The following is a 25569-nucleotide window of genomic DNA, read 5'->3' as shown; positions in this document are numbered from 1 at the left end:
GGCAGGAACTACAGCACCCTGTGAAATCCAGCCACATCTCAATGAATGGACAAATTTCATCAAAACCTGGTATACAGGGTATGGCCCAAGAAATTCGTTTTTGGAGAAGATGCCTATGTTGACACTGGAAATTTTTTAAAGGAGATGGGGAGATGGGATGAATTTTTTTTTAAGAATGTTGTAGGTTGTTTTATTTAAAATGTAGATGTGGTGGAATTTATCACATCTGCCAAAATGTGAGCAGAGGTTTCAGAGCAGGCTGTTGGCTATGGATTGGCCAGAAGCCTCCTCGGTGAGATGGAAGCTCTTAATAAAAAGATTTCTTTTATCAGCTTTGTAGCTACAGAGCATCAACCAGGCGGGGAAAAGCCTTGAAAAGAGCTGCATAATTGTAATAATGTTGAGTTAACACAGCTTGGCAGAGGTATGTGCTCTGCTGAGTGCCCTCTTCATTTGTTTTCACTGTTTTCATTTTGAAGAGACTAACTTCCTGCCGGTAAATTGACTGAAAATATACTCCTTTCTCAAACTTCGACTGAAAATCTATAGTTTCAGAAGCCCTTTTAAAATTGGTCATCTTTGACTCAGCTACCCAAGCCCATACAAAGCCTGTGAACAAGGGTGTGTTTTCTGTTTAATATAAAATAATTTGCAGCACTTTTCCCCCAAAATGCTGTGAAATAACAAGATCATCAGTGGTATATTTTCTACCTTTGGTTTTTTAAATTAAAATTGAATTACATTGAATTCCTGTTGCTGATTTTAGAGCTGCTTTGCTGCAGCTACAAATGATTAAGCATAATAACCATTATAATAATAATAATAATGTCCCCCCTCCACCCGATATTCACACACCCATGCGAGCGCACGCCCCTGTGTGCGCACACACATGCACACCCCAGCGCACGCACGCCCGTACACTCCTTGATTGGTAGAGCTTCCCGGGACATCAGCTTTTCTATGGATATTGTCTTTATCAATGGTGGGAGTAATAAGTAATCCTTTCGTCAGGCTTGAGCATTGCTTCCTAGTAATATGATTAAAAGTGGGAAAAACTAGCCACTGGGTACTTGAAAGCAGACTAAGACTGTCATTTGAATTAGGTCTTGCTTGATTTTCCAATTTCTTGCACAGCTGCTTTCCCTCTTCCATTCAGTTTTGCTTTTTTTGTTCATGAAACGGGCAGTTTTATTTACATTTCTCGGTAACAGTGTTCCTTCAGACTGAACAACTGGTAATGGAGTGCCAGAATGTCAAACTGCATGCTTCAGGTCTGACTCAGTTACTGCCTTAGCATTTTACCCACAACAAAGTGTTTATCTTTGCCAAAGTACTTGTAGTATCAAGAAATGCTAGAGAAAGTTGGTTTTATCACCAATTTACTTTAACTGTCTTGACATTCTTTATTCCCAAGTGGGATCTGCACTTTCATTTCGTATGAAAGACTCTGGATTTTAGCATTAATTTATTCCACAATTTTTATTTCAGGATTTTCTTCCCCTTGCTTTTGGAACAGGTGATTTAGGTATATGTGTATTTTTGCATACACTTATTTTGATGCAGGAGAGGGTCAAGCTAAGAAATAATATACTTGAGAAGTTAAAGTCAGCCAAACGTGGTGAAATGGGATGGGATTAGACCCAAATCCAAATCCAGACTGATGGAATAAAACTCTCCTTTCTTTCTTGCTTGCAAAAATCTCATATGAATTGAGTTTGATCAGAGTCAATCCAGTTCCCCAGTAGATATGGACACACAGCATAAAATAACCCATAATTTGGCTCTGATTTTAGTTCAGAGGAGGATACACGAATTAATGATTCAGGCAATAGAAATCGGTCTGTACATTCCTCATTTTTGATCCTCTTTATAGACAATCTGTTGGAGTAAGATTGTGGAACTAGTGTCAAATTATGTGTAAATTTGATGTGTTCTATTGACCTGTACCATTAGAACTGGACTAAGGTTTGATATCCCCTTATTGCGGGCTGAACTTGTGCCGAGCAGTGATTCCACAGGTGCTGCCCATCCTCCAATACCTCACCTTGGTAGTTGTTGATTGTGTGCACCGGCCTAGTTAGCAGGAACCAAACCTGATCATGGCCAAATTTAATGTCCATTTCTGTATAATTCCCTACAGGGGTCAAAATGCAGTGAGTAGGATGAAGAATGCTGGTTAATTTGTCCCCTTCCTAACCCAAGGGTAATGAAGGCAAATGCAGTTTTCCACTACCTAAAATCTTGCTAAGATCAGTCATTTGAAGCTGAGAAGTTGATTCTTTTCTTCACTCTTTTCATTTTGCTCATGGCTATGCAACCCCCTCCATTACACATGGTGGGGTGGGTGATTCTTCATAAACAGCATCACCACCACTCTGCAACCAATCAGGAATTCCTCAGGGTAGTGTCCTCGGCCCAACCATCTTGAGCTGCTTCATCTTTGACCTTTTTCCATCATAAGGTCGGAAGTGGGGATGTTCGCTGATGATTGCACAATGTTCAGCACCATTTGTAACTCCTCAGATACTGAAGCAGTCCATGTCCAAATGCAGCAAGACCTGGACAATATCCAGGCTTGGGCTGACAAGTGGCAAGTAACATTTGCGCCACACAAGTGCCAGGTAATGGCCATCCCCAACAAGAGAGAAGCTAACCATTGTCCCTTGACATTCAGTGGCATTGCCATCGTTGAATCCTCCACTATCGATATCCTGGGGTTACCATTGACCAGAAACTGAACTGGACTACCCATATAAATACTGTGGCTACAAGAGCAGCTCAGATGCTAGGAATCCTGCAGCAAGTAACTCACCTCCTGACTCCCCAAAGCCTGTCCACTATCTACAGGGCACAAGTCAGGAGTGTGGTGGAATATTCTCCACTTGCCTGGATGAGTGCAACTACAACAATACTCAAGAAGCTCAACACCATCCACGACAAGCAGTCCCCTTGATTGGCACTCCTTACACAAACATTCACTCCCTCCACCACCGAAAGTGTACCATTTACAAGATGCACTGCAGAAACTCACCAAGGCTCCTTCAGCAGCACCTTCCAAACCCATGACTGCTACCATCTAGAAGGACAAGGGCAGCAGATACAAGGGAACACCACCACCTAGAAGTTCCCCTCCAAGCCACTCGCCATCCTGACTTGAAAATATATCACTTCCTTCACTTTCGCTGGGTCAAAATCCTGGAACTCCCTCCCTAACAGCACTCTGGGTGTACCTACACCATATGGATTGCAGCGGTTCAAGAAGGCAGCTCACCACCACCTTCTCAGGGGCAGTTAGGGATGGGCAATAAATGCTGGCCTAGCCAGTGATGCCTACATCTTGTAAATTAATTTTAAAAAAGGAGTCCTAAATCTAGGAGTGTTTTTTTTATTCCATACCCCTGGAGAAAATAATAAATCACTCTTCCCTGCTCTACTCTTCTTCCTGGTATTTTATAATAGACAGGAACAGAGAAGCTTCCCTTAATTGTATCAAATGAATCTAATTTGAACTCAATCCTTTTGCTTACCTGCTGATTACTTAACTACCTGAGCTAAGGGTTACCTAAAGGGGTGTATGGAACTCAATAATGTGCAGTGTTAGTTGATGCAATGCAGTAAGAGAGCTAGCCTATTAAATCTCCACACTGAAATCTGCTTCTTTACAGATTTGGACGGCCATAGGCCATGGCAACAGCAAGAAACATAGAGTCATCAGCCCCACCGCTTTCCCTGGAGTCCCTGGTGCAGCAGGCAAATGTAGTTCACCTTCCAAATAGCAAGCTGTCATCCCTCAGCATCGAACCAGAGGATGGGGGTTTCAAGGAAAAGTTTGTGCTGAAACTGGAAAACAAGTACAAATGTGAACATTGTCGTCTTGCACTCTGCAACCCCAAACAGACTGCTTGTGGCCACAGATTCTGTGAAAGCTGTGTAAGGAAAATTCTTGGGTAAGAAATCATTTATTAGAAATCCTGATGTATAAATTTGGATAAACTAAATGGAACCTCATTCAAGTGTCGCAATTAATGTTTGTTTGCTGCATTGACTATCTTGACATTTAAAAACAAAATCATTTTTGAGCTTGTTTTTTCTGAATAAGTAATTTATAATTATTTTTCTAACTATTATCTGTGATGTGGTGACTGCAAAATATGAGTTGAATAAGAAATGTTGTCAAATATTGATAATTGACAAATTCTTCAGAACTAATAATAACAGTAATAGTAGAAACCCAATTTCACTGGTAATAGTCACCACATAAAGCTTGATTTATGTTTGGGTCAGTAGTGTGCTAACAACTGGAAAATCACAAGATCCAGAGGCTGTTGGGAAAATGTCATTTGGACCAACAGAATATCCTCTGTTATTGAAAGTAACATACATAGTTCTTTCAGTGACTTTCTTGGAGATGAATTTATGAGTCATGTTTATGGGAATGGTAACCTGTTTTGAAGTATGTAATTTAAACAAATAACCATCGATAATGAGACACTCTGATCTAGAGTCTATAGGGAATGGATGAACTCTGGAACCTAGAGTTGGTGGCATTAGGAATGAACACGTGGATGTATTGACAAGCAATTCCCCCCAGTGTTTTTGAGGGCCAGAGTTTTACAGTGGGTGTGCAAGGGGCGGGTCCGACATGCCAGGACATGTGATGATGTCGGGCATGCGTCCCAATGTCATTGTGCTGTCTTGCGAAGTTTCATTCGGCGGACGTGCGCCAGAGTCGGCAGTGTGCCCGCTGATAATTGAAAGGACTATTAAGGCCATTAAGGAACTAATTAATTTTGAATTTACGCTGCCCTCTCAACCTTATGGTTGGCGGGGCAGGTGAAAAGGCCAAGCGGCCTTTACGTTTTTTAGGAAACCTCATCCACGAGCACGATGAGGTTTCTTAAAGCTTTTATAAATTGAGTAAAAACTTTTTATGAAACATAAACACATATCCCATCTCATGTGACACAGTCACACGAGGGGACAAGATTCATTACATTTTTATTGCATGTATTTTTTTTTCAAAAGTGCTTCAATCTCCCTGAGGCAGCTCTGTGCCTCAGAGAGATTGAAGCGCTCTTTCGCGCGCATGCACAAAACAGCGCTGGACCCAACTTTCCCTCCTCTCCCCGCCCACATAGGTAGCGCTCCGCTCGCATATTACGCTGGGTGGGCCTTAATGGCAGCGTGGCGCTGATCGCGGGCTGCTCCAGGACCACCTCCGCCGAGCCTGCCCAACATGAGAAAAATTCAGGCTGAGGTGCAGTTTAGAAACCAGAGAGGGATGTTTCTTGACATTTTTTTTAAAAAAAATCATTCTTGAGCTTGTTTTATCTGAATAAATAATTTACAATTATTTTGCTATTATCTGTAATATAACTTGAATAGTGATCAGACCAAGAGAGCTAAAAGGGAAATATGTCTTTTTATATATCTGAATTATGTAACCAAAATATTATTTCCATACCATTAGGATTTAAGTTGTTGTAGTTATATTCTTATTTGATGTTTTATGTTTTTAGGAGTCCGAAGCCAGTTTGCCCAGTTGATAATGAGTCTTTATGTGAGAATACGGTAGGCATTCAAGTGAATAGTACAGTAGCTTTTAAATTCAGTTTTAATACATAACCTGGAATAATTTTGACAAGGCATTTAATTTTATATTTTCTAAGGTTTTTAAGGACATGTGCTGTAAAAAAGAGGTTCTTGCACTTCAAATCTACTGTAGGAATGAGATAAATGGCTGTCAGAAACAGCTACCTCTCGGAAAGCTTGAGGTAAATGATATGATCCAACATCTTAACTGAAGCATGTTCAACAAGTTATTTTGATGCATTTTTAGATAGCCAGTGGACTGGGCTATTATTATGTTTTAATTTGGGGTATTAAATTCTAAAGGATCTGTCTCTTATTAATGCTTATGATCCTATCTACCACTTGAATATATACATAAGTCTCAATATTAGGACATTTATGCCATAACTGGGTTGTTAGTGATTTTAATATGAGGATTTTATTTTCAGAATTTAATTAAAAATCAAAAAATATTACTGATTAGATCATTGTGTGGTCCTATGTCTAGTCATTATTTTTTTAATATATATATTCATTCACGGGTTGTGGGTGTCACTGATGAGACTGGCTTTTAATGTCCATCCCTAAATACCTTTGAGATGTTGAGCTGCCTTCTTGAATACAACTGAGTGACTTGTTAGCTCATTTCAGAGGCCCGTTAAGAGTCACCTATTATAACACCATAACATTGTTATGGGTCTGGAGTCACATATAGGCCAGACTGGGTAAGGACGGCAGATTTCCTTCCCTAAAGGACATGGTGAACCAGTGGATCTTTTCGACCATCCAGTATTTTCAAGGTCATTATATCTGATAGTAGTCTTTTATTGCAGATTTATTTAATTAATTGAATTTAAATTCCCTAGCTGCCATGATGGACTTGAAGTCCAAGACTTCAGATCATTAGTCAAGGCACCTGGATTTACTAGTCCAGCAACATAACCACTATCCTACCGTACCCCCAAAAGTTAAAAGTATGCTACATTTGAACATTGTTTGGATGGAATAATCTCAATGTCAATATTTATTTCGCTATTGTCTCTCCTCATAAAGGGCCACTTACTTGAATGTCCTTATCAGGAAGTCCGATGTGCACGAAGGGGATGCACGGAAATGGTGCAGAGGAAAGATTTAGCTGACCATTTAAATTCAAGCTGTAAATATCGGGAGCAAACCTGTAAATACTGCAGGAATGAAATCACTATTGCAGAATTAAAAGTAAGAGACTTTTTGAAATAAATATATGCTCTTCTGCTTTATCTCTATCACTGGTGGTGTTTATTGCCATCATTAAATTATGTTAAGTTTACCTTTCAAGTTGACTGAAGAACAATTAGAATTGTGCTGGAAATTTTGGAGCAATTCAGTGTTACTGCGGCAAACTTTGTGCCATGTTCATTACCACCATTTGTGGTTACTGCCAAGATATGTGTTCTTGGTTGTTCCTTTTAGCTTTTAAGTGCTGATTGAAAAACAAGTCTTCTATGCAGGAAGGATGAGTGTTCCTGTGATGGTGGCCAACCTGGTCACTCAGTGACCTACTGAACTACCTTAGGATGTTTAGCTACGATAAAGACGCTATATAAGTGCTAATATTTGTTGTGCCAAGGTGAGAAGAGCCCAATAACTCCTTTCAGGAAAGGGGAACAATATCAGAGTGCAGCTTTTACGCGCTGTGTATTAAGAGAGGAATTGATGCAGGTCTGGCTCCTTTCACTGCAAATAGTGTGGGATTATGGTATGAACCAAGCCTTAGCTGCCGTGAATTATATTTTTTTTCTGGCTCAGTATCAAGAGCCACTGAGATTTGGCAAAGGTTTGAGTAGTTTGATAAGAAACGCCAACTGTGCTCTTCTCCGCCGATGTTGCCAGTGCTGCTGAGTTTTTCCAGGTATTTCTGTTTCTGTTTTTGTTTTGATGAGAATGCTTCTGATTTCAGGCAACACTGCGGTGGTTCCTCTCTTGTATAACAATACTTGACATTTCATCCCATATCTGGCTGTTGTAACCAGTGGTGGTGGGGGAGGTGTTAACCAAAATGATAACAGCTTAATCACAAATAATGAATACTTAAGTAAACCTGTAACCAAAGTGAAAACAAAACCAGAAACAGAAATACCTGGAAAAACTCAGCAGGTCTGGCAGCATCGGTGAGGAGAGCACAGTTGACTTTTCGAGTCCTCATGACCCTTCAACAGAACTAAGTAAAAATAGGAAAGGGGTGAAATATAAGCTGGTTTAAGGGGGGGGGGCAGGGGTGGTTGTTGGGACAAGCAGCCATTGATAGGTGGAGATAACCAAAAGCTGTCACAGACAAAAGAACAAAGAGATGTTGAAGGTGGTGATATTATCTAAAGGAATGTGCTAATTAAGAGTAGAAGACAGGACAGATAAGGTACAGAAAGCTCTAGTGGGGGTGGGGGAATGCTAAAAGGTAGAAATAAACAATGGGTGGAAATGCATTTAAAAATAATGGAAATAGGTGGGAAAAGAAAAATCTATATAAATTATTGGAAAAATCAAAAAGGAGGGGGAAGAAACGGGAAGGGGGTGGGGATGAAGGAGAGAGTTCAAGACCTAAAATTGTTGAACTCAATGTTCAGTCCGGAAGGCTGTAAAGTGCCTAGTCAGAAGATGAGGTGTTGTTCCTCCAGTTTGCGTTGAGCTTCACTGGAACAATGCAGCAGGCCAAGCTTGGACATGTGGGCAAGAGAGCAGGGTGGGGAGTTGAAATGGCAAGTGACATGGAGATCTGGGTAATGCTTGTCGCTTGCTATTTCAACACTCCACCCTGCTCTCTTGCCCACATGTCTGTCTTTGGCTTGCTGCATTGTTTCAGTGAAGCCCAACGCAAACTGGAGGAACAGCACCTCATCTTCCGACTAGGCACTTTACAGCCTTCCGGACTGAACATTGAGTTCAACAATTTTAGATCTTGAACTCTCTCCTCCATCCCCACCCCCTTCCCGTTTCTTCCCCCTCCTTTTTGATTTTTCCAATAATTTATATAGATTTTTCTTTTCCCACCTATTTCCATTATTTTTAAATGTATTTCCACCCATTGCTTATTTCTACCTTTTAGTATTCCCCCACCCCCACTAGAGCTATCTGTACCTTATCTGTCCTGTCTTCTACTCTTAATTAGCACATTCCTTTAGATAATATCACCACCTTCAACACCTCTTTGTTCTTTTGTCTGTGACAGCTTTTGGTTTTCTCCACCTATCAATGGCTGCTTGTCCCAACAACCTCCCCTCCCTTAAACCAACTTATATTTCACCCCTTTCCTATTTTTACTTAGTTCTGTTGAAGGGTCATGAGGACTCGAAACGTCAGCTGTGCTCTCCTCTGCCGATACTGCCAGACCTGCTGAGTTTTTCCAGGTATTTCTGTTTCTGGTTTTGTTTTGGATTTCCAGCATCCGCAGTTTTTTGCTTTTATCTCTATGTAACCAAAGTGATGCCATTAGCTTTTTTTCTAAGCGGCCTTTACTGCCTTGAAAGAGATTGATGGCCTTCAGGGATGATTTGTTTTCTGTTGATTTTATACAAAGTGAGTCACAGTGAGAACTAAACCAGGTTCTCAATATTCTTTAATCCTGACTGTCTCCAGTAAAGCCTTTTACTGTAGTTTCCCGTCATATTTGAGACAGAAAGACAGACAACTTTCAGAGCTGCACTGGATCTATGTTTTACACAGGAATTTGGGCAGCTGATTCCAAATAAACTGTACTTAAACCTGTATCATGCTGCATCAACAGTATCTTTAATGCCTTTAAATCAGTCCCACCCTGAATTAAATGCATTGTGTGCTAATCAGATCTGCCAGTGTCATGGAATTGCCCGGGGTGTAATTTATCTCAAGTGAGATCATTTGCTAAGGTCCTGGGAACCTGGTGCCTGTGCTACCATTTCTCAGCTGATGTCTGCATGTTCAGGAGGAGGGGAGAAGTTTTCTTTGGGAGGGGCGTGGGGCTGGTGGTTGTAGGGGGAGGTGAGGTGGATTTAAACATAAAGAGCTGTGCTTATCTTTCAAAGTGAAGTGCATCAAAATGATTATATTTGTATATGCAAGTCACTGAGAATCACCATTTCTAATCAAATGCCTTCGATCAGCCATCACTCTGGGCAGTTCAACGTATAGATTCTGTAATTGAAATCAGCTGCATTAAAAGAAAGCATATAAAAACTACATGACTGGAAGTAAACAGGTGGGTGTAAGTTAAAAGGTAAATGTGCAATCTTGGATATTGTCTATAAATTACTTCAAACTATTTTTTTGGAGGGGGGGAGGTGCGGTGGGTGGTGGTGGCATTTGAAGAAACTGAACGTTTCTTTTCCTCCTAGAAACATGAAGACTTTGACTGTCCGTCATTCCCAGTGCCATGCCCTAATAAGTGCAATGCTTATATTCTGAGGGGAGAGGTAAGTCCGTGTTTTTTAGGTTCCTTACAGCACAGTTTTAAGAGTTGGTAGTTGGACATTTCTGGTTATGGATTCAGTTAGTATGAAGAAATAACTTTAACTACATAATATAACATTACAATTTAGTCCTCACATAAGAAAATCACCACATAGAACTTATCCCTCCAATAAATGTGTAAGAGTGAAGCCCCTTTGATGGAACATGAGAGGAAAGAGCAAGTTGTGACTGTAAATTGCCACTTTTACAAAGAGTTTCTGTTGTGAGCCCTGGAATCAGCCTTTTGTGTGTAGAATTTGCTGACTGTGTGTATCCTAATCTGAGCTGTGAGATTCCTAGTCTGTCAACTCCCTTTTCCGCCCTTTCTGAATGAGAGCCAAATTATTGAGATGGTGATGTATCTGTGTTCTTATGTGCTCGGGCACAAGGCTGTCTGGGCTTGATAGCTAAAAGCCATTGTAGGCAATAAGATGTCATTACTGTGGCTTGAATGAGAGCTGAATGCACTCTAATTGAGTGCTTACTTCAAGTAGTGAGTTTCTGAAAGGTGAATATCACACTTGTGTCCATTGATCCATCAAATTAAAAAATGCTGTGTTCCTTACTATAGAATATAATGCAGAGAATTGAAGAAAATTGAGAGCCTATTTATGAAAATGGGTATATGATTTCATAGAGAGGAAATCTTCCACTTGAGGCCAGTTCAGCCAGAAATCATTCTTCGCTATAGTTATGATGTGTTTACTCAGGCAATTTAAATGCTTTCTATTCAAGGTCAATGATTGTACAATTATCCCTGTTGGGAAAGGACAAATCCCACCAGCTGATGCCTGCAGATAATTTTTTTTATTGTTTTGCTTTTCAACAAATTTTTCAGTATAGATCTTTGTCATCCGTGACACCATCTAAACACAAAATGCAACACATTAAGAAAACCCACTCTTCCAAATAGAGTTCATGTTCAAGTATTAAACATGGTGACACTTGCCCTCTGAGTTATATGCTTAGTTTAGTGTATTGAAAATCGCAAATAAAAATAGAAAACTGCTGGAAATACTCAGCAGGTCTGCCCGCATTTTTAGAGTGAGAAATAGAGTTAATGTTTCAGGTCAGTGACCCTTCATCAGAATTCAAACGCAAAGTTGCTGACGTTAACATTAAAGTTTAGATCTTTAAAGCAAAATTGTCTTCAGTGTATTTAAAAACTGCGTGTTAACATTTTTAATACTTTGTCAGGTTTCTACTATAAACTCCATTCTTTATCTGCTAGTGTCATTTGCAACTCCTGACAGGTGTTATGAATAGCCTTCCAATTACAGGGAGGCTACTCTCTATAAAAATGCATGATTGAGCTGTTCATTACAAAGCATTTATCAACAATACTCTGCTTTCTATTTGCAGTTAAATAACCACCAGTTGCAGTGTCTTAATGTGGTTTTGCCTTGCCCTTTCTCCAAGTACGGATGTAACTTCCAAGTTAGTACAAAATATTATTATTATTATTGTTCATATTAAAGCCTTGCAATAAACAGAAGAAAAATCTAGATGACAGTACTAAACTTCTAAGGGTAGATCTTACAAGTGGAAGCCATTCTTGAAATGGAAAGAGAAGAAAAGGAAAGAAAAACTGTAGTATCTTCTTGTTACACTGTGGGTAGCTTTATTATAACACTGACAATTTAACATGTAAAACAAAAGCCATTCTTTCAGGAACTTACTTGGGTATATTTATTCATGAACTAATATTATTTACTGACTGCACATAGCTGAATGTTGCTGCGTTTGAGTTCACATTTCTGATTTTTTTTCCATTGCTTTCTCCACAAGTTCCCACTGAATTTTCTTTGCTTCCTGTTTAAGGGAACACACCAGGAACTTAAAGTGCATGAAGCCGATACTATGGCTCAACATTTGAACTGTGTGCTGATGCAGAACGGAGATCTCGAAAATACGGTAATCAGAGTGAGCGATAACTGTGAATTTGCTTAGTCCATCAAAGTATTTATTTTTAAATCAATGGAAATGGTTCTTTTTAAAAGACTTTGCTTGCTGCGGTTAGAATAGAGAACAGTGTGTGCATCTGATCACTTTTACTAAAGTGTTGGATGTGATGGCAGTCACAAGACTTCAGCCAACTTTCAGGGGCAGTAGGGGTCACGTGGGAGGGAAGGGTTGAGGCAGAGATCAGCAAGATTACTTTCATTTTAACCAGCCAAGGAAAATGGCTGCAACAAGTTTTGTGAGCCTATTGTGTGTCTCAATTATTCTTTAGAAACAAAAGTTGCCACCTGTACGAAAATCACATTACACAAATGACTTCAAATAATGAGTAGCAGGAAAGCTGTCCTTGGTCCAGTCATTTGCAGTAGTTGCAACAAAATCAAACACTGTTGAAAGGTGTCTCCAAGGCAGAATTCTTCATTGATAGATCATGTTGTTTCATCCTACATCTCATTGTGATCTTGCTGTTGTTTAAATAGCCAGCCTATAACTCTAGTTCTGTCCATACTGCAATTATGTTCAGCTGCTCACTATTATGACCTGACCTGCCAATGTTGGGGTGGGTGGGGGAGGGAGGGAAAGTACATCTTTTAATCATGATTCAAAAAGACCCCAGATTTGATCCCTCATCTATTTTGTGTTAGCTGATTTCTTCCAGGATGGTGGTGAGATCCCTATGTCTAATCTCCTTCACCCTCACAGCCCTCAGATATCTGCACTCTAATTCTGGTCTCTTGTACATCCCCAATTTGAATTGCTGAGCAATTGATGGCTGTGGCTTCAGTTGCCTGGACCCCAAGTTCTGAAGTACCCTCCTTACACCCCTCCATCTCTCTACCTCTCCTTCCTCCTTTAGGATATTCCTTAAAACCTATATATTTGACCAAGCTTTTGGTCAAATTACCTAATATCTCCTTATGTGGCTTGGTGTCATACTTTGTTGTATCATGCTCCTGTGAAGTGCCTTGGGATGTTTCATTATGTTAAAGACACTATATAAATATAAGTGGTTGTATTGTCAAAATAGTGAAATATTTGATTGTAAATCATTGTGTGTTTAAACAATATATTTTGGACTAGCTAGTTAATAATAGAGGTATGTTAAAACTGTTCGGCTTCACTTACCAAGAAATAGAATTTGTTTCCTGTCATGCTTGGAAGCCTTGATGCAAGGGATTTCTATTTTTTTAAAAAAAGGTGCTTGCTATCATAGGTATCCTGTATCCGAGCATTCTCTTCCAAGCCTGACTCAGACATGCATGCCCAGTGTTTGTCTTTTGGTTTCTCATTCTATGATGCTGTTTCACCCACTGGAAATCCCAGAACATTCCGTTGCTTCCTGTTTGTCATAAGATAAGGGAACGTTGTAAGTACTTGTAAAATCCATTATTTTAAAAAAAATGCCAAGTTATTCAGTTACGTTGTTGCCACTGCTTCTTCCTCCTTCCCCCACTGGGAGGTTAAAAATTAAGTTCTTCTCCAGAGGCTGTGCCTACTAATGTTAGCCCAATTTAAAGTTGAAAACGGTGTACAAAATTAAATTACTTTTAAGAAGTGGCATAACAAAACCGAAAAAATCATTTTAAAATGTGCTTGAGGTTGGCAGGTTGTTTGGAATAGTGAAATTCTAGGCACCAATCCCCTGATTTAGCTGAATAGTAAAGTACATGGAGATGGACAGGTTCTTTAGCTGGTGAGTATCAGCCACTTGATCACCACGCAGGGTTTCTCAACGTTCTCTTATTGTGCAAGTAACATAGAATGTCTTGCACCTGCTCAATATGCCATCTAGTGGCCTAATTAAGTCAGTAAATGGTCTGGGAACTTGAACCATCTGGGAACAGGGGCATGGATTTTTCAGGCTGCGGGCAGGCTCAGTAGGAGCAGGCGGTGGTGGTCACGAGCCAATCGCTGCTATTTTACAAGGGTGAGCCAATTAAGGCCCGCCCAGCGTAAGGTGCAAGCCGTGGTGCTCAGCGCTACCTGTGCGGGGCGGGGATGGGGGAAGGAGGGAGAATTGGGGCCAGTGCTGTTTTGTGCACGCGCATCAAAGAGCACTTCAATCTCCCTGAGGCACAGAGCTGCCTCAGGGCGATTGAATAGATATCGAAATAATTAAATAAATGGTGAAAAAATTTAATTAAACATGTCCCCTCATGACTGTGTCACATGAGATGGGACATGTATTTAGATCTCAGAAAATTTTTAAGTTAAATTACTAAAAGCTTTAGGAAATCTCAGCCTGCTTGTGGATGAGGTTTCCTAAAAAAAACGTAAAGGCCGCTTGGCTTTTTCGCCTGCCCGCCAACCTTAAGGTTGGATGGGCAGCGTTAAAAATTATCTTAATCATTTCCTTAATAGGCCGTTTACATATTGGCGGGCGCACAGCTGCCTCTGGCGTGGGACTGCACGATGGCACCGGGACACACACCTGACGTCATTGTGCATCATTTTACACACTGGTGTGTCGGGCCAGTCCCCGCATGCCAACTGAAAAATCCTGCCCAGGGTGTTCTGCATCTTGTTAACACAGCCCTCACCAGTTAAAACACCCACATTTAAAATAGGCAGTTGCTTATATTGGCAATGACTGTTATCCAAATGCATTAACATTAAAGCTTACTGGATGTAGAACCTTGCATGCCCTGTTTTTATCGCTTAGTCACTCGATGAGATAAAATAATCTTCAAACTGATAGGATGTTCCCCAATTAATATTGCATAACTGCTACCAGCATTAGTGCTTATACTAATGCCAATTTCTAGGCTGCATAAATTAATTAATACAAAATCCTTTTAAATGTAGACAGCAGTAGCAGCAGCTGTTGAGTTTGTGCCTGCTACATTTGACTGGAACACATTTGATGCTTCTGCTGCTGCAACCAGGATTTAAGTTTCTTTTTCTTGTTCCTTCATGAGATGTGGGTGTCGCTGGTTAGGCCGGCATTTATTGCTCATTCCTAATTGTCCTTGTTCAGAGCACATTTAAGAGTCAACCACATTGCTGTGGGTCTGGAGTTACATGTAGGTCAGACCAGGTAAGGACGGCAGATTTCCTTCCCTAAAGGACATTAATGAACCAGATGGATTTTTGCAACAATTGACAATGGTTTCATGGTCATCATTAGACTTTTAATTCCAGATTTTCTTTTTTGTTGACCTTTATTTTTCATTCACTGAATTAATTTTATTGCATTTTCCCATTCACTTTGATTCATTCTCTTAATATCCCCATTTTCCTTTGCCTCTTGAACTCTTGTTTAGTCTTTCCAGCCTTTTTGTCTAGTTACTAACATGCTGGTCTCTAGCCTTTTGCAAAAGAAGTAACAGGTTCTAGCTTCATGGTTTCTTCAGTCATTTGACTCAGAGAACCATGCCAATGTGAATTCGGAGGGAGAAATTGCAGAAAATATATTCTGTTATACCAGCCATCACATGTAGTGAGCAGATTGGGATTGCACGGAACGCTATTAGTGGTGTGGACGGCAGTAATCATTCAACAGGCCATATTTTCATGTCCACCTGCCTCATATTATATTCAATTGCCAGATTAATGCCAGATTACCGCCAAAGTTCCTTCTAAACCTCATGGCAACACAAAAGTTACTGTGCTTGTGCAGCAGCACAAAAAATTGAGAAGGACCCTCCCACTTAAACAAGTCAGCCACAGGCAACAGCAAAATAAAAATGAGAGGGCATGTTAATGACCACGTTGTTAATTCATTGAACAAATAGGATTTGAAATATTTTGAAAAATGTAATTTTCTCTCTTAAAACTCTCCAATTAATTGGCTGCTATCTACCTTGAAAGAACTTACATATACATAGCTCCTTTCACAGCTTCCCAAATGTCTCAAAGTGCTTTACAACCAATGAAGTATTTCTGCAGTCACTATTGTAATGAAGGGAAACTACTCAATGGATATGATTCTCTAGGTGTCATGCATTTGTTCGTTGTCACTTCCAAGATGGGCTACAGGAAATGTTTTTAAAAGCTTGGATGATATGAGTTGCTAACAACTAAGGTTTGCAGGTTGAGTGTCAGGTGATCTAAGGATTCAATGTGACAATTGCCTGGACTCTTAAAGAAGAGTGCAAATGTAGGAGGAGTCCCTTTTGTTTAAAGTCTTCATTTTATAAAGTCAAGAAAGGGAGAGAATTTCAAGACCTTTTTTTTATCACTTTGTAGGCTGCAGGAAGACCTGCTAGACTGTATCCCTCACTGCCGAGTCTCACTGTAACATCACAGATCCTGCAGAGCAGTAGCATTAAAAACAGCAGAAAATGTGGGCTGTGATTTAAGACTGTCTGAGAACTAAACAGAAGGCATCTGAGCTCGAGGAAACCACCTACCAGCTGAATACCTGACATTCCTGCCAGGGTTTTCCTGAAGTATTGAAGCTGATGGATTTTGGCACCTCTTTTTAGTAAAATACATGGTCTAGTAGTTTTGTGAGTGGGCTCAGAACTGTAGAACAGTATCTCCAAGTATAGTACATCCTCTCTAGCAGATCTGAGGTTCAACGAGAATCCTCACATTGGATAAATATTGCCAAAAGTAAAAGTAGCACATGCTGGAATTTCCAACTAGTTGATCAGCACCAGAAAGATATTTCAGTTGCTCCTCTTTGTCGGAATTTCAAATTATATCCAGGGCAGAGTGAAACTAATCTCCTAACAGATGTGATGCAGATTGAGGAGATACTTTTGAACTATTTCAGCAGCCTAAGACAAGTTATGATTCTCATGGAATAATTGATGGGATCATGGGATAACAATCCATGAAATATTGGAAAAAGCTCTGCAATCACAACAAATAAAAGCAGCATTTGATTTATTCAGTTACCATTAGGCACTGGGGCTACTTATGAGTGGAGGGTGATCTCCAATCACCAGTAAAAATTCCTAAAGTCCTGATGAGATAAAGAGGAATTTTATTCAGCCCTTGTAAATCAACGGTCCTACATATGATAGAGAGGGTAGATTATATGAAACAGCAACAACAATGGTCTGATCAGAGTTTGAAAAAAGCTCTGTCTATCCGCAGGCATGACCCAGACCTCCCTGTCGCTTGCCATTTCAACACACCACCCTGCTCTCATGCCCACATGTCCATCCTTGGCCTGCTGAAATGTTCCAGTGAAGCTCAACGCAAACTGGAGGAACAGCACCTCATCTTCCGACTAGGCACTTTGCAGCCTTCCAGACTTAATATTGAGTTCAATAACTTCAGATCATGAACTCTCTCCTCCATCCCCACCCCCTTTCTGATCCCCCTTTTCCAATAATTTATAATTTTTAAAATATATATTTTTCTTTTCCCACCTATTTCCATTATTTTTAAATGTATTTCCATCCATTGTTTTACCTCTACCTTTTAGCCTATTTTGATCCCTTCTCCCCACCCCACCCCCACTAGGGCTATCTGTCACTTGCTCGTCCTGCTTTCTACCCTTAATGTCACCATTAGCACATTCCTCAGCTAATATCACCACCATCAACACCCCTTTGTCCTCTTGTCTATGACATCTTTGGCAATCTCTTCTTTGCCTCCACCTATCACTGGCCCTCTATCCAGCTCTATCTGTCCCAACCCCCTCAACCAGCTTATATTCCACCTCATTTCTATTTTTCTTAGTTCTGATGAAGAGTTATATGGATTCAAAACATCAACTGTATTTCTCTCCGCAGATGCTGTCAGACCTGTTGAGTTTTTCCAGCTATTTTTGTTTGTTTTTCAGATTCCCAGTATTTTGCTTTTATTTTATTGAGAAAAAACCAGACAGGGTTTTAAGACCTAAAAGAGAAAGGGTGGGAGGAATGGATCGGGTTGTGTTCTGATGAAGGCTCACACCTGAAATATTAGCACAATCTTCTTCTTGTTGTAGATTCACCCCATGTGCATTTTCAACATTGCTTTTCTTATCTCAGATTTGCAGCTTTTAATTGTCATTCACCTAGTTTAACAACAGTGCCATGCCACATTGTGCGGTAAAAACTCCCATCACCTATACAGGCTTCCTTTTGTGCCAGTTTCTTTCTGAATCATGAATGTTATATTTGACATTGTGTATAACTTTCTAACTTTAACACTGTGTTTAACAACTTTTAGACCTTAACCACTGTCCCCATTTTCTCTTGGACAGCGGGTGTTCTCTGCACCAGTACTACTGGAAGTGGAGGCGTGAGTCGGTACTTGGGTGGGATTTCTCTATCTGTACATGGCTGGCGTAGTGGTCTAGCTGTATCTCTGGGGTCCCCCTGCCTATCTTGCGTCACATTTTCTGGACCATAGGAGCCTTCTGTTTTCCAGAATTTCCCTTCCCCCCCTCTGTTATTCTACTATAACTATTTGGGCCTCCTCAGGGCCCATCTTTTGTTTCTGTTCTTTTTGCTAATATCTTCCAGTTCTGATGAAAGATCATTTATCAGAAATATTAGTTCTATTTACTGGTTCTACCTGAGCTGCTGAGTGTCTCCAGTATTTTATGCATTTATTTTAGTTGCTCTCCTGACCTTTAAAACTGGTTTCACTGGTTTGGGCTTAACTTGCATTAAGCTGTTTTTATATTGTGCAAGTCCCCATGTAAAGCTCTTGTTGCACAGATGTCCTGCTTTGCAACATGACGTGCACCACAGAAGCACCAATTCAATGTGCAATAGAACCTGATGTTTGTTTAGTTGGGATTGTGGCAGACTGAGGGCCGTGCAATGTTGTCCCATGTTTCCACTGCTAAATCTGTGCCTCTTTACTGATGACAAAATCACAAACTGAAATAAGCACCAGTGTAGGAGTGATTGTTTTTCTTATCTTACTCTTGAATGCTAGGGTTTAGCCATTGTGGACAGCTCCCCCTGATGTTTTAACAGTTCGTCAGTGAAATAATGGGAGATGGCTGTTCCAATTTAACTTATCACTAGTTGTGGTAGCCTGATAAATTAGAGAATTACAAATGTGTACGTTTGGTTTGGGGCCCCCAAAAAAGGTTAATTTCTTGAATACTAGGAGTTTTAAGCCTGCAGGGGCAAATTTGTTTCTCATTAATGGGACATGTGGCAGTGGCCAGGTTGGAGGAATAGTTTTAAGGTGCTACTGTTCATAACCCCACTAGAAATTCTAATGTCATCACATAAATGAACTCCATAAATTTTTACTGTAACAATGTTATCGGATGTTTCGTGCACCTCGCCAAAAAGTGATTTTACCAATCAGACTATGATAACCATTGGAGGAAATGTGGGAACTGCAGTCTGCTTTGTTATATAACATTAAATTTGATGCCTTACATGGTTAGGTGGGTTGTTCAGCGTAGGTTTTCTAGAGAATTTGAAACTATCATGCATTCCTTGGCATCTGAGAATTGAAAACAGGTTTGCACAGGATCTGGATTTTGATCAGTCAAATCAAATATTTTTAAAGAGCCACTTCTTACTTTGTTTGGAAGAAAGCTTTTGAGGAAAACCAGCCAGCATTTATAAGTTTATCACATTACTTGGTAAAAGATGGCCTCTGGTTCTGAATGAAGATTCCTTTGATTTTACAAGTTTGCAATCAAAATATTTCCGAGTCTAATCTGCACTAAGAAACCTTAAATGCATTGGATATTTTAAAAATCCACATTCCGTTATGTGGGTATTGTTTTATGTAAAGTTTATATTCTTATATCAAATCAATCATGGGTTTTGATTGGAACCTTTTTACGGTGCTTAAGCTACAAGGAGCTGTGCAGTATTTGATTGTGAATCCTTCTTAATAATGCTTCAATTCAGAATTTGGAATGTGAATCTGAATTCTAGAATATGCCAGCTGATTTGATTGTGCTCATCTTTTAAAAACAGTCGCAGCAGATGTTGAAGGCTTGCTCCATTTGATTTTTAAAGTCTTGGCTTTCAGCCTATGTTTCAGATGAATGGTATATTCCTTTTTATTTTTAGGGCAGTGGCATTGATGCATTTTTCATGGGTCCCTCTATTGTTCATTTCCATGGAATTTTTTGGAAATAAGTCACATTTTCCTCCTTCCTTATTAAATGTGTCAGCACTGGCTGAATGGTAGCTTATTCCCCTTTAATGTAGGAGATTGTGGGTTTAAGCCCTATTCCACAGTCTTGAGCACAACATGTAGGTTGGCGTGTCAAGCAGGGTGCAGTGTTAGAGGTGAGATATTTGGAAATGAGTCATTAAATCGAAATCCTGTCTGTCTGCTCAGGTATAAAACAATAACAAAAGAAAGACTTACATTATATAGCCCCTTTCAAAACCTCAGGGTGTTGCAAAGCTCTTTATAACCAATGAAATATTTTTGAAGTGTAATCCCTGTTATAGTGTAACAAAACATGGTACCCAATCTTCCACAAATGTTGCTGTGTGAAAATTAGCTGCCACGTTTTGTTGCATTGCAACAGTGACTAGATATCAGAAAAGGGACTTTGCTCAGAAGAATATCAAATTGTGTTGAGATCATGAAAGGCACTTCATAAATATGAATTATATTTTTAAACCCTTTTTTTGTTCGCTCTTTCCTTCCAGTGTTTGCATATATTTAGCAGGAAAGAGTTTGAGGCAATCTTTCAATTCTCTGTCAGAATTTGTGTGGGAAATCGTTAATGATAATTCTGTAGCATTTAGACTGAAAATTCAGAATGAAAATTCAGAACAAAGATGGCTTCTCTCCATTTTGTCATTGGGTGTGTGTTGATGCATATCTTGCTTTTTTAACCCCATGCACATTCATATGAACATATGAATTAGGAGCAGGAGTAGGCCATTTGGGCCCTCAAGCCTGCTCCATCATTTAATAAGAAATTGGCTTTTCTAGTAGTCTGGCCTCAACTCTACTTTCCTGTCTATCACCTGTAACCTTTGACTCCCTTCCACTTCATTCCAATACAGAGAAGTTTCAATCTTTTGATCCATTCTCTTTGTCAGTTATTTTTATCCAATTTATTTTCCTTCAATTTAATTAGAAACACAGCCAGCTGATTGACAGAATAGGATAATCTCAAATGACATTATGTTGATAATTTAACAGCCCTTTGTTTTGGTAAGTGTAACTATGACAAGGAAGAGCTGTTTTTGTGCTATGCTGTTGCGTCTTTGATCTGGTTTGACTGCAGTTATCCATGTTCAAACCAAAAATTCAAAGGATGTTAAAGATTCTCATTTAAGATGTTTCTGGGCAATGTTTCAGCTGTGAGCTCCTGAGTCTAGACCTCTGAGAACAATTGAAAAAGCTTGTGATCCACTCTTTTTATTCATCTTAAATCTAACTCGATTGATTCCTTCATTGTATGAAAGAACATTAGTATTCACTGATATTGAATTGTCCTTTTTGAAGGATTATACTTTAAGTATGCAATTGATCTCCAACTTTGTTTTATACTCAAACTGGGTTAAGAATAAATGTAAAGTGTGTGCCGCACATTGTTATTTCTAACTTAGCTGAGATTTAGATATGTTTGTGGAAAGATTTGGATCGCTCTTTAGTTTTTGATGCATTAGTTGAATATATAGATTGGAGAGTAATTTCATTTTTTTGCATTTAATTTGTTGTATGAAGATACAGGTTGAGTGGGCACAATGCCCCAGATATACCAAGTAATTTGACAGCTCCACTAGAATATTGGGCTCCAAATTAAATCCCAGCTAGCATCTGTTCGCCACTTCAATTGATGAAAGTTTTCCTCCCAAGAGAGAATTGAGCACTTGGTCGCTTCAGGATGCTTTCAAAATGGAAAGCCTGTCTGAAACAGTGCTAACTCTTATCAGATGATCATGGTATCTGTAAGAGAGCCCGAGGCCCAGATCATTCTACTTTCCCAGTAGTACAAATGGCAGATGAGAGGAACATAAATAAAGCTGATGTGTTTATAGATTTCAGAAAAAATGAGTGATTTTTGATCTCAACAAGAAGTGACAAAAATATGAATCTTGATGTCAGTTCGGTATAGGACATAAATCCAAAACCTCTAGTGAGGAAATAAATATTACTTGCTGATTTACATGCGACACCCTAATAACAGCATCTTTTTTTATCCTGTTGCAGGTTTTCGAGCTGCAGAACAAATTACAAGAAAAGTCTAAAACTATTGATATTATGGCAGCTCAGATAAGCCACTTGGAGAAAGAACAAAGTAAATTAGCACAGCTCGCAAGTAAGAATGAAAGTCGACTCGGGCACATGCAGGTGAGAGCGATTGACACAAATAAGGAATGCTTTGGTATCTGCAGATCCCAGTTAGTGGGAGTGCCTAAGAGCCATACCTTTCATATAATTTACTGTAGAATGTTGAACTACTTGGGATAAAAGTCAGAGGAAATCTTGACCAGATTGTACAGTGCTCCTCTGGTCAGACCATCTGCTTGCTGAGAAACAAGGGTGACATTCGGGATCTAAAGGCCACAAGGCTGAATGAGGGTGTGAAAGGACTGAACTATGAGTAAAGACTGGAAAGGCTCAGGTTTTTCCACCTGGAAAGGATGCAGCGGAGCAGTAATCCTACAGTTCGCATTGTGTCAAATATGGCATTTCTATTTTTGTTTGTCTTTTTGTAGAGAATGTTAGCTAGTCAGACGGATAAATTGATGAACATTGACCAGGCATCACAACAGACCTACCAGAAGCAGGAGGAATCAGTTAAAGAGGTGAAAGCTTTGGAAGAATCTGTAAACCAGCTGCAAATCCAATTCCGACAGCTTGAATTGTCTGGCAGAACTGGTGGGACGGGCACAGGAGCGGCGAGCCTGAGTGAGTACAATACCGTTACTCTATTTCTCAAGCTTGTGTCAACTGTTATTGAAATTGAGGAGCAATGTAAAGTAGTCCTATAAATAATAGAGAATTCACAATTGGGTTACACTGATAATGCGTCAATCTTTAGAGGAGTTATGCACCATAATTAAAACCTTTAAAAATGTTATTTGTTTGGAGGCTGGATATTGCCACACCAATGGTTTCCTTACAAGAACTTTTTAACGTAAAACACTTTTCTTGATCTGCTGACCCCCTACTCTTGAGTCAGCTATTATTAAGAATCATGATTGTAAACAAGTTATCAGACCATATTACTGCTTAGTTGCTCAGCTCAAATAAAAGTTTTAAGTCTAAAAATAATTTTGTCTTGTAGCTGCATTAGATAACCAAGTAAAGAGGCATGACAGCCTACTCAGTGTCCACGATGTGCGGTTAGCAGATATGGACCTACGGTTTCAAGTGCTCGAAACTGCAAGCTACAATGGAAAACTGATTTGGAAAATCCGAGATTACACACGCCGAAAACAGGAGGCCGTCAGCGGAAAAACATTGTCCTTATATAGCCAGCCATTTTACACAGGATACTTTGGCTACAAAATGTGTGCTCGAGTTTACCTCAATGGAGATGGTATGGGCAAAGGAACTCACTTATCGTTGTTTTTTGTCGTTATGAGGGGAGAGTATGATGCACTGTTACCGTGGCCCTTTAAACAAAAAGTAACGTTGATGCTGTTAGACCAGGCACCGGCGAATCGCCATTTAGGTGATGCCTTTAAGCCAGATCCCAACAGTAGTAGTTTTAAGAAGCCAGTAGGCGAGATGAATATTGCTTCAGGCTGCCCGCTCTTTGTTGCACAGACTGTCTTGGAAAGTGGGACATATATTAAAGATGACACTATCTTCATAAAAGTAGTTGTTGATACCTCAGATTTGCCAGACCCATGACCCATTAATGTGTTAAACATGAGGGGAATTACAATTACAGTGCAGGATCTGTATCAGTGGAGTACAGTGTCGTTGATTTTCAACGGAAGGACATTCCTCCCAGCTGGTCGCCAAGAGCTTGAGCAGTTCACCTGACCATCTGAAGCACAAGAACTTTACCTCTCACGACAAAAGAGGTTATACTGGAATGACACCAATAACTTTATAATATTAATATTTGGTGGTAATTGTTCATTCTTTGGGGTACTTCAGGAGCGGTGTTAAATACAGGGTATCCTGAAGTAATGACTGACAGCATTGATTGTCCAATTAAACTTGGAGTTGTAGTTGGAACAATGAAAAGCACTGTACCATGTTTCTTAGTTAGCATTACAATCTGGCTGCTCTGTGTTGCCAGAGCAGTGTGGCCAAAGTATGAGTTACATTCTTTTTTCTTCAACCCAACTAAACAATGAATTACGGTAAAGGGAATCTCCAGAATTGCAACAGTGTGACTCCAGGTCATTGTCTGTAAAACTCCCCAGTCATTTCTTGAGTTCCAATTAGGTGAGCTGCTGTGGTTTGATGGGAGGGGTGACAGAGAGGAAACCTGCAAGATGAGATTGAGTCAAATAGGTTCCTCCTGTTTAGTCCTTCCTATGTGTAAGGACAGTTCATTTTTAAAAAAGGCTTCAGATTGAATTAAAAATATAAAAATATTTAGTTCCTGTCCTTGTACAGTTTCTTACTGTATGTGCTCTGAACAAAAATTCCCAAGAATATCCAGATCTGATCAGGTTCTCCATTCTAGAGTAAATGCATTACTAACTGGATGCTACAGTGAAACACAATGACATAATTTATCATGTTGTTTGGCATCAGCAAATTTCAGCCAAGGAATGAATCATACCTGGTTTGCCCCATTAATTCAATCAGTTATCACTGGTGTCGGGCATCATGGCGGGCAGGCGGGGGGGGTGAGGGGACGGGCAACAGTATGGTGAGATGGCCAAAAACAGGTTGCACACCATCGTGAAACTAGTTTGTGATCGTCTGTTCCACCCGACACTGGCGGGCCGCCTTTCCCACCACCACACATCGGGAACTTAAGTTGAACACTTTTAGCATCTCATTATAAGCCCTGCTTGCCGGAATGATCCCCCCCCACGCTGGATCAATCACACTGACATGTTTCACAATTGTACATAAGCGATGTGCACCTGGTGGGCTGTACTTCGCTCAGGATTTCGAGGTTTGTTTGCCTACCTTGCTTCGGGCAGCACTCGTGGTCATCAGCGCCAGGCTTCACTGGCAGCACCACATCACATCTATGGGGGCTCACGGGCGGCTCTCTACCTACCAGACCAGCTGTAAGATGGGAGGAGTGTTTCAATGGCTGTAGGGCCAAGGCTTGCTTGGGGATGGGAGAGAAGTGGCCTCAGGAAAAGGAAGGGGCTGTAGGGCAAGGGCTGTACTGGGGAAAGTGGGTATCCCAGGGTGTGTGTGAGGGCACATTTTGATCTATGCAAGTAGCCTCAAGGTGGTGAGGGCTGAGGAGGCAGTCTCCAGAGGAGATGAGGCCAGATGGAGATGTGAGGGTTTGTGTGAGAGAGAGAATGGGTGGTGATATCCTTTGAGCTGGCAGTGAGTGAGGTGCCAGCGAATGTGTGACGGGCTTGTGAGTGTGTGAGTTTAGAGTGATGAGATGGTTGCCTTACCCTGGTGGCAGGGATGAGATCATTCATCTTTCTTCTGCACTCCATGGCCGACCTCTTATGTGCAGCGTTGGCACCGACCATCTCTGCCACTGCCTCCCAAGCCAGAGTGATCAGACCGATGGGCCTCCTGCAGCCAGAGCGGGGGTAGAGGACATCGTGGCAGGCGTCCAGAAGGCATCCC

General features: G+C 40.3%; 1 protein-coding gene across 4 annotated transcripts in view; it reads left to right on the top strand.

Moving 5' to 3' along the window:
- The window catches only part of traf3 (TNF receptor-associated factor 3), a 66033-nt gene extending 42000 nt beyond the window's left edge, over positions 1-24033 (top strand). For 3 of the 4 annotated variants that reach the window (XM_041214770.1, XM_041214771.1, XM_041214772.1), the window contains 10 exons: positions 3666-3947; positions 5520-5571; positions 5670-5774; positions 6625-6789; positions 9918-9995; positions 11395-11469; positions 11854-11946; positions 22039-22179; positions 22548-22740; positions 23120-24033. In XM_041214770.1, the coding sequence (XP_041070704.1) occupies positions 3685-3947; positions 5520-5571; positions 5670-5774; positions 6625-6789; positions 9918-9995; positions 11395-11469; positions 11854-11946; positions 22039-22179; positions 22548-22740; positions 23120-23691 (1737 nt within the window). In that variant the 5' untranslated portion in view covers positions 3666-3684 and the 3' untranslated portion in view covers positions 23692-24033. The remainder of the gene's footprint in view (positions 1-3665; positions 3948-5519; positions 5572-5669; positions 5775-6624; positions 6790-9917; positions 9996-11394; positions 11470-11853; positions 11947-22038; positions 22180-22547; positions 22741-23119) is intronic. The other variant, XM_041214774.1, reaches the window with a different exon arrangement.
- Positions 24034-25569: the final 1536 nt, after the last annotated feature.

The sequence above is a fragment of the Carcharodon carcharias genome, chromosome 20, assembly GCF_017639515.1.
Source record: "Carcharodon carcharias isolate sCarCar2 chromosome 20, sCarCar2.pri, whole genome shotgun sequence".
Lineage (NCBI taxonomy): Eukaryota > Metazoa > Chordata > Chondrichthyes > Lamniformes > Lamnidae > Carcharodon > Carcharodon carcharias.
This window is presented reverse-complemented; position numbering and strand designations above follow the sequence as displayed.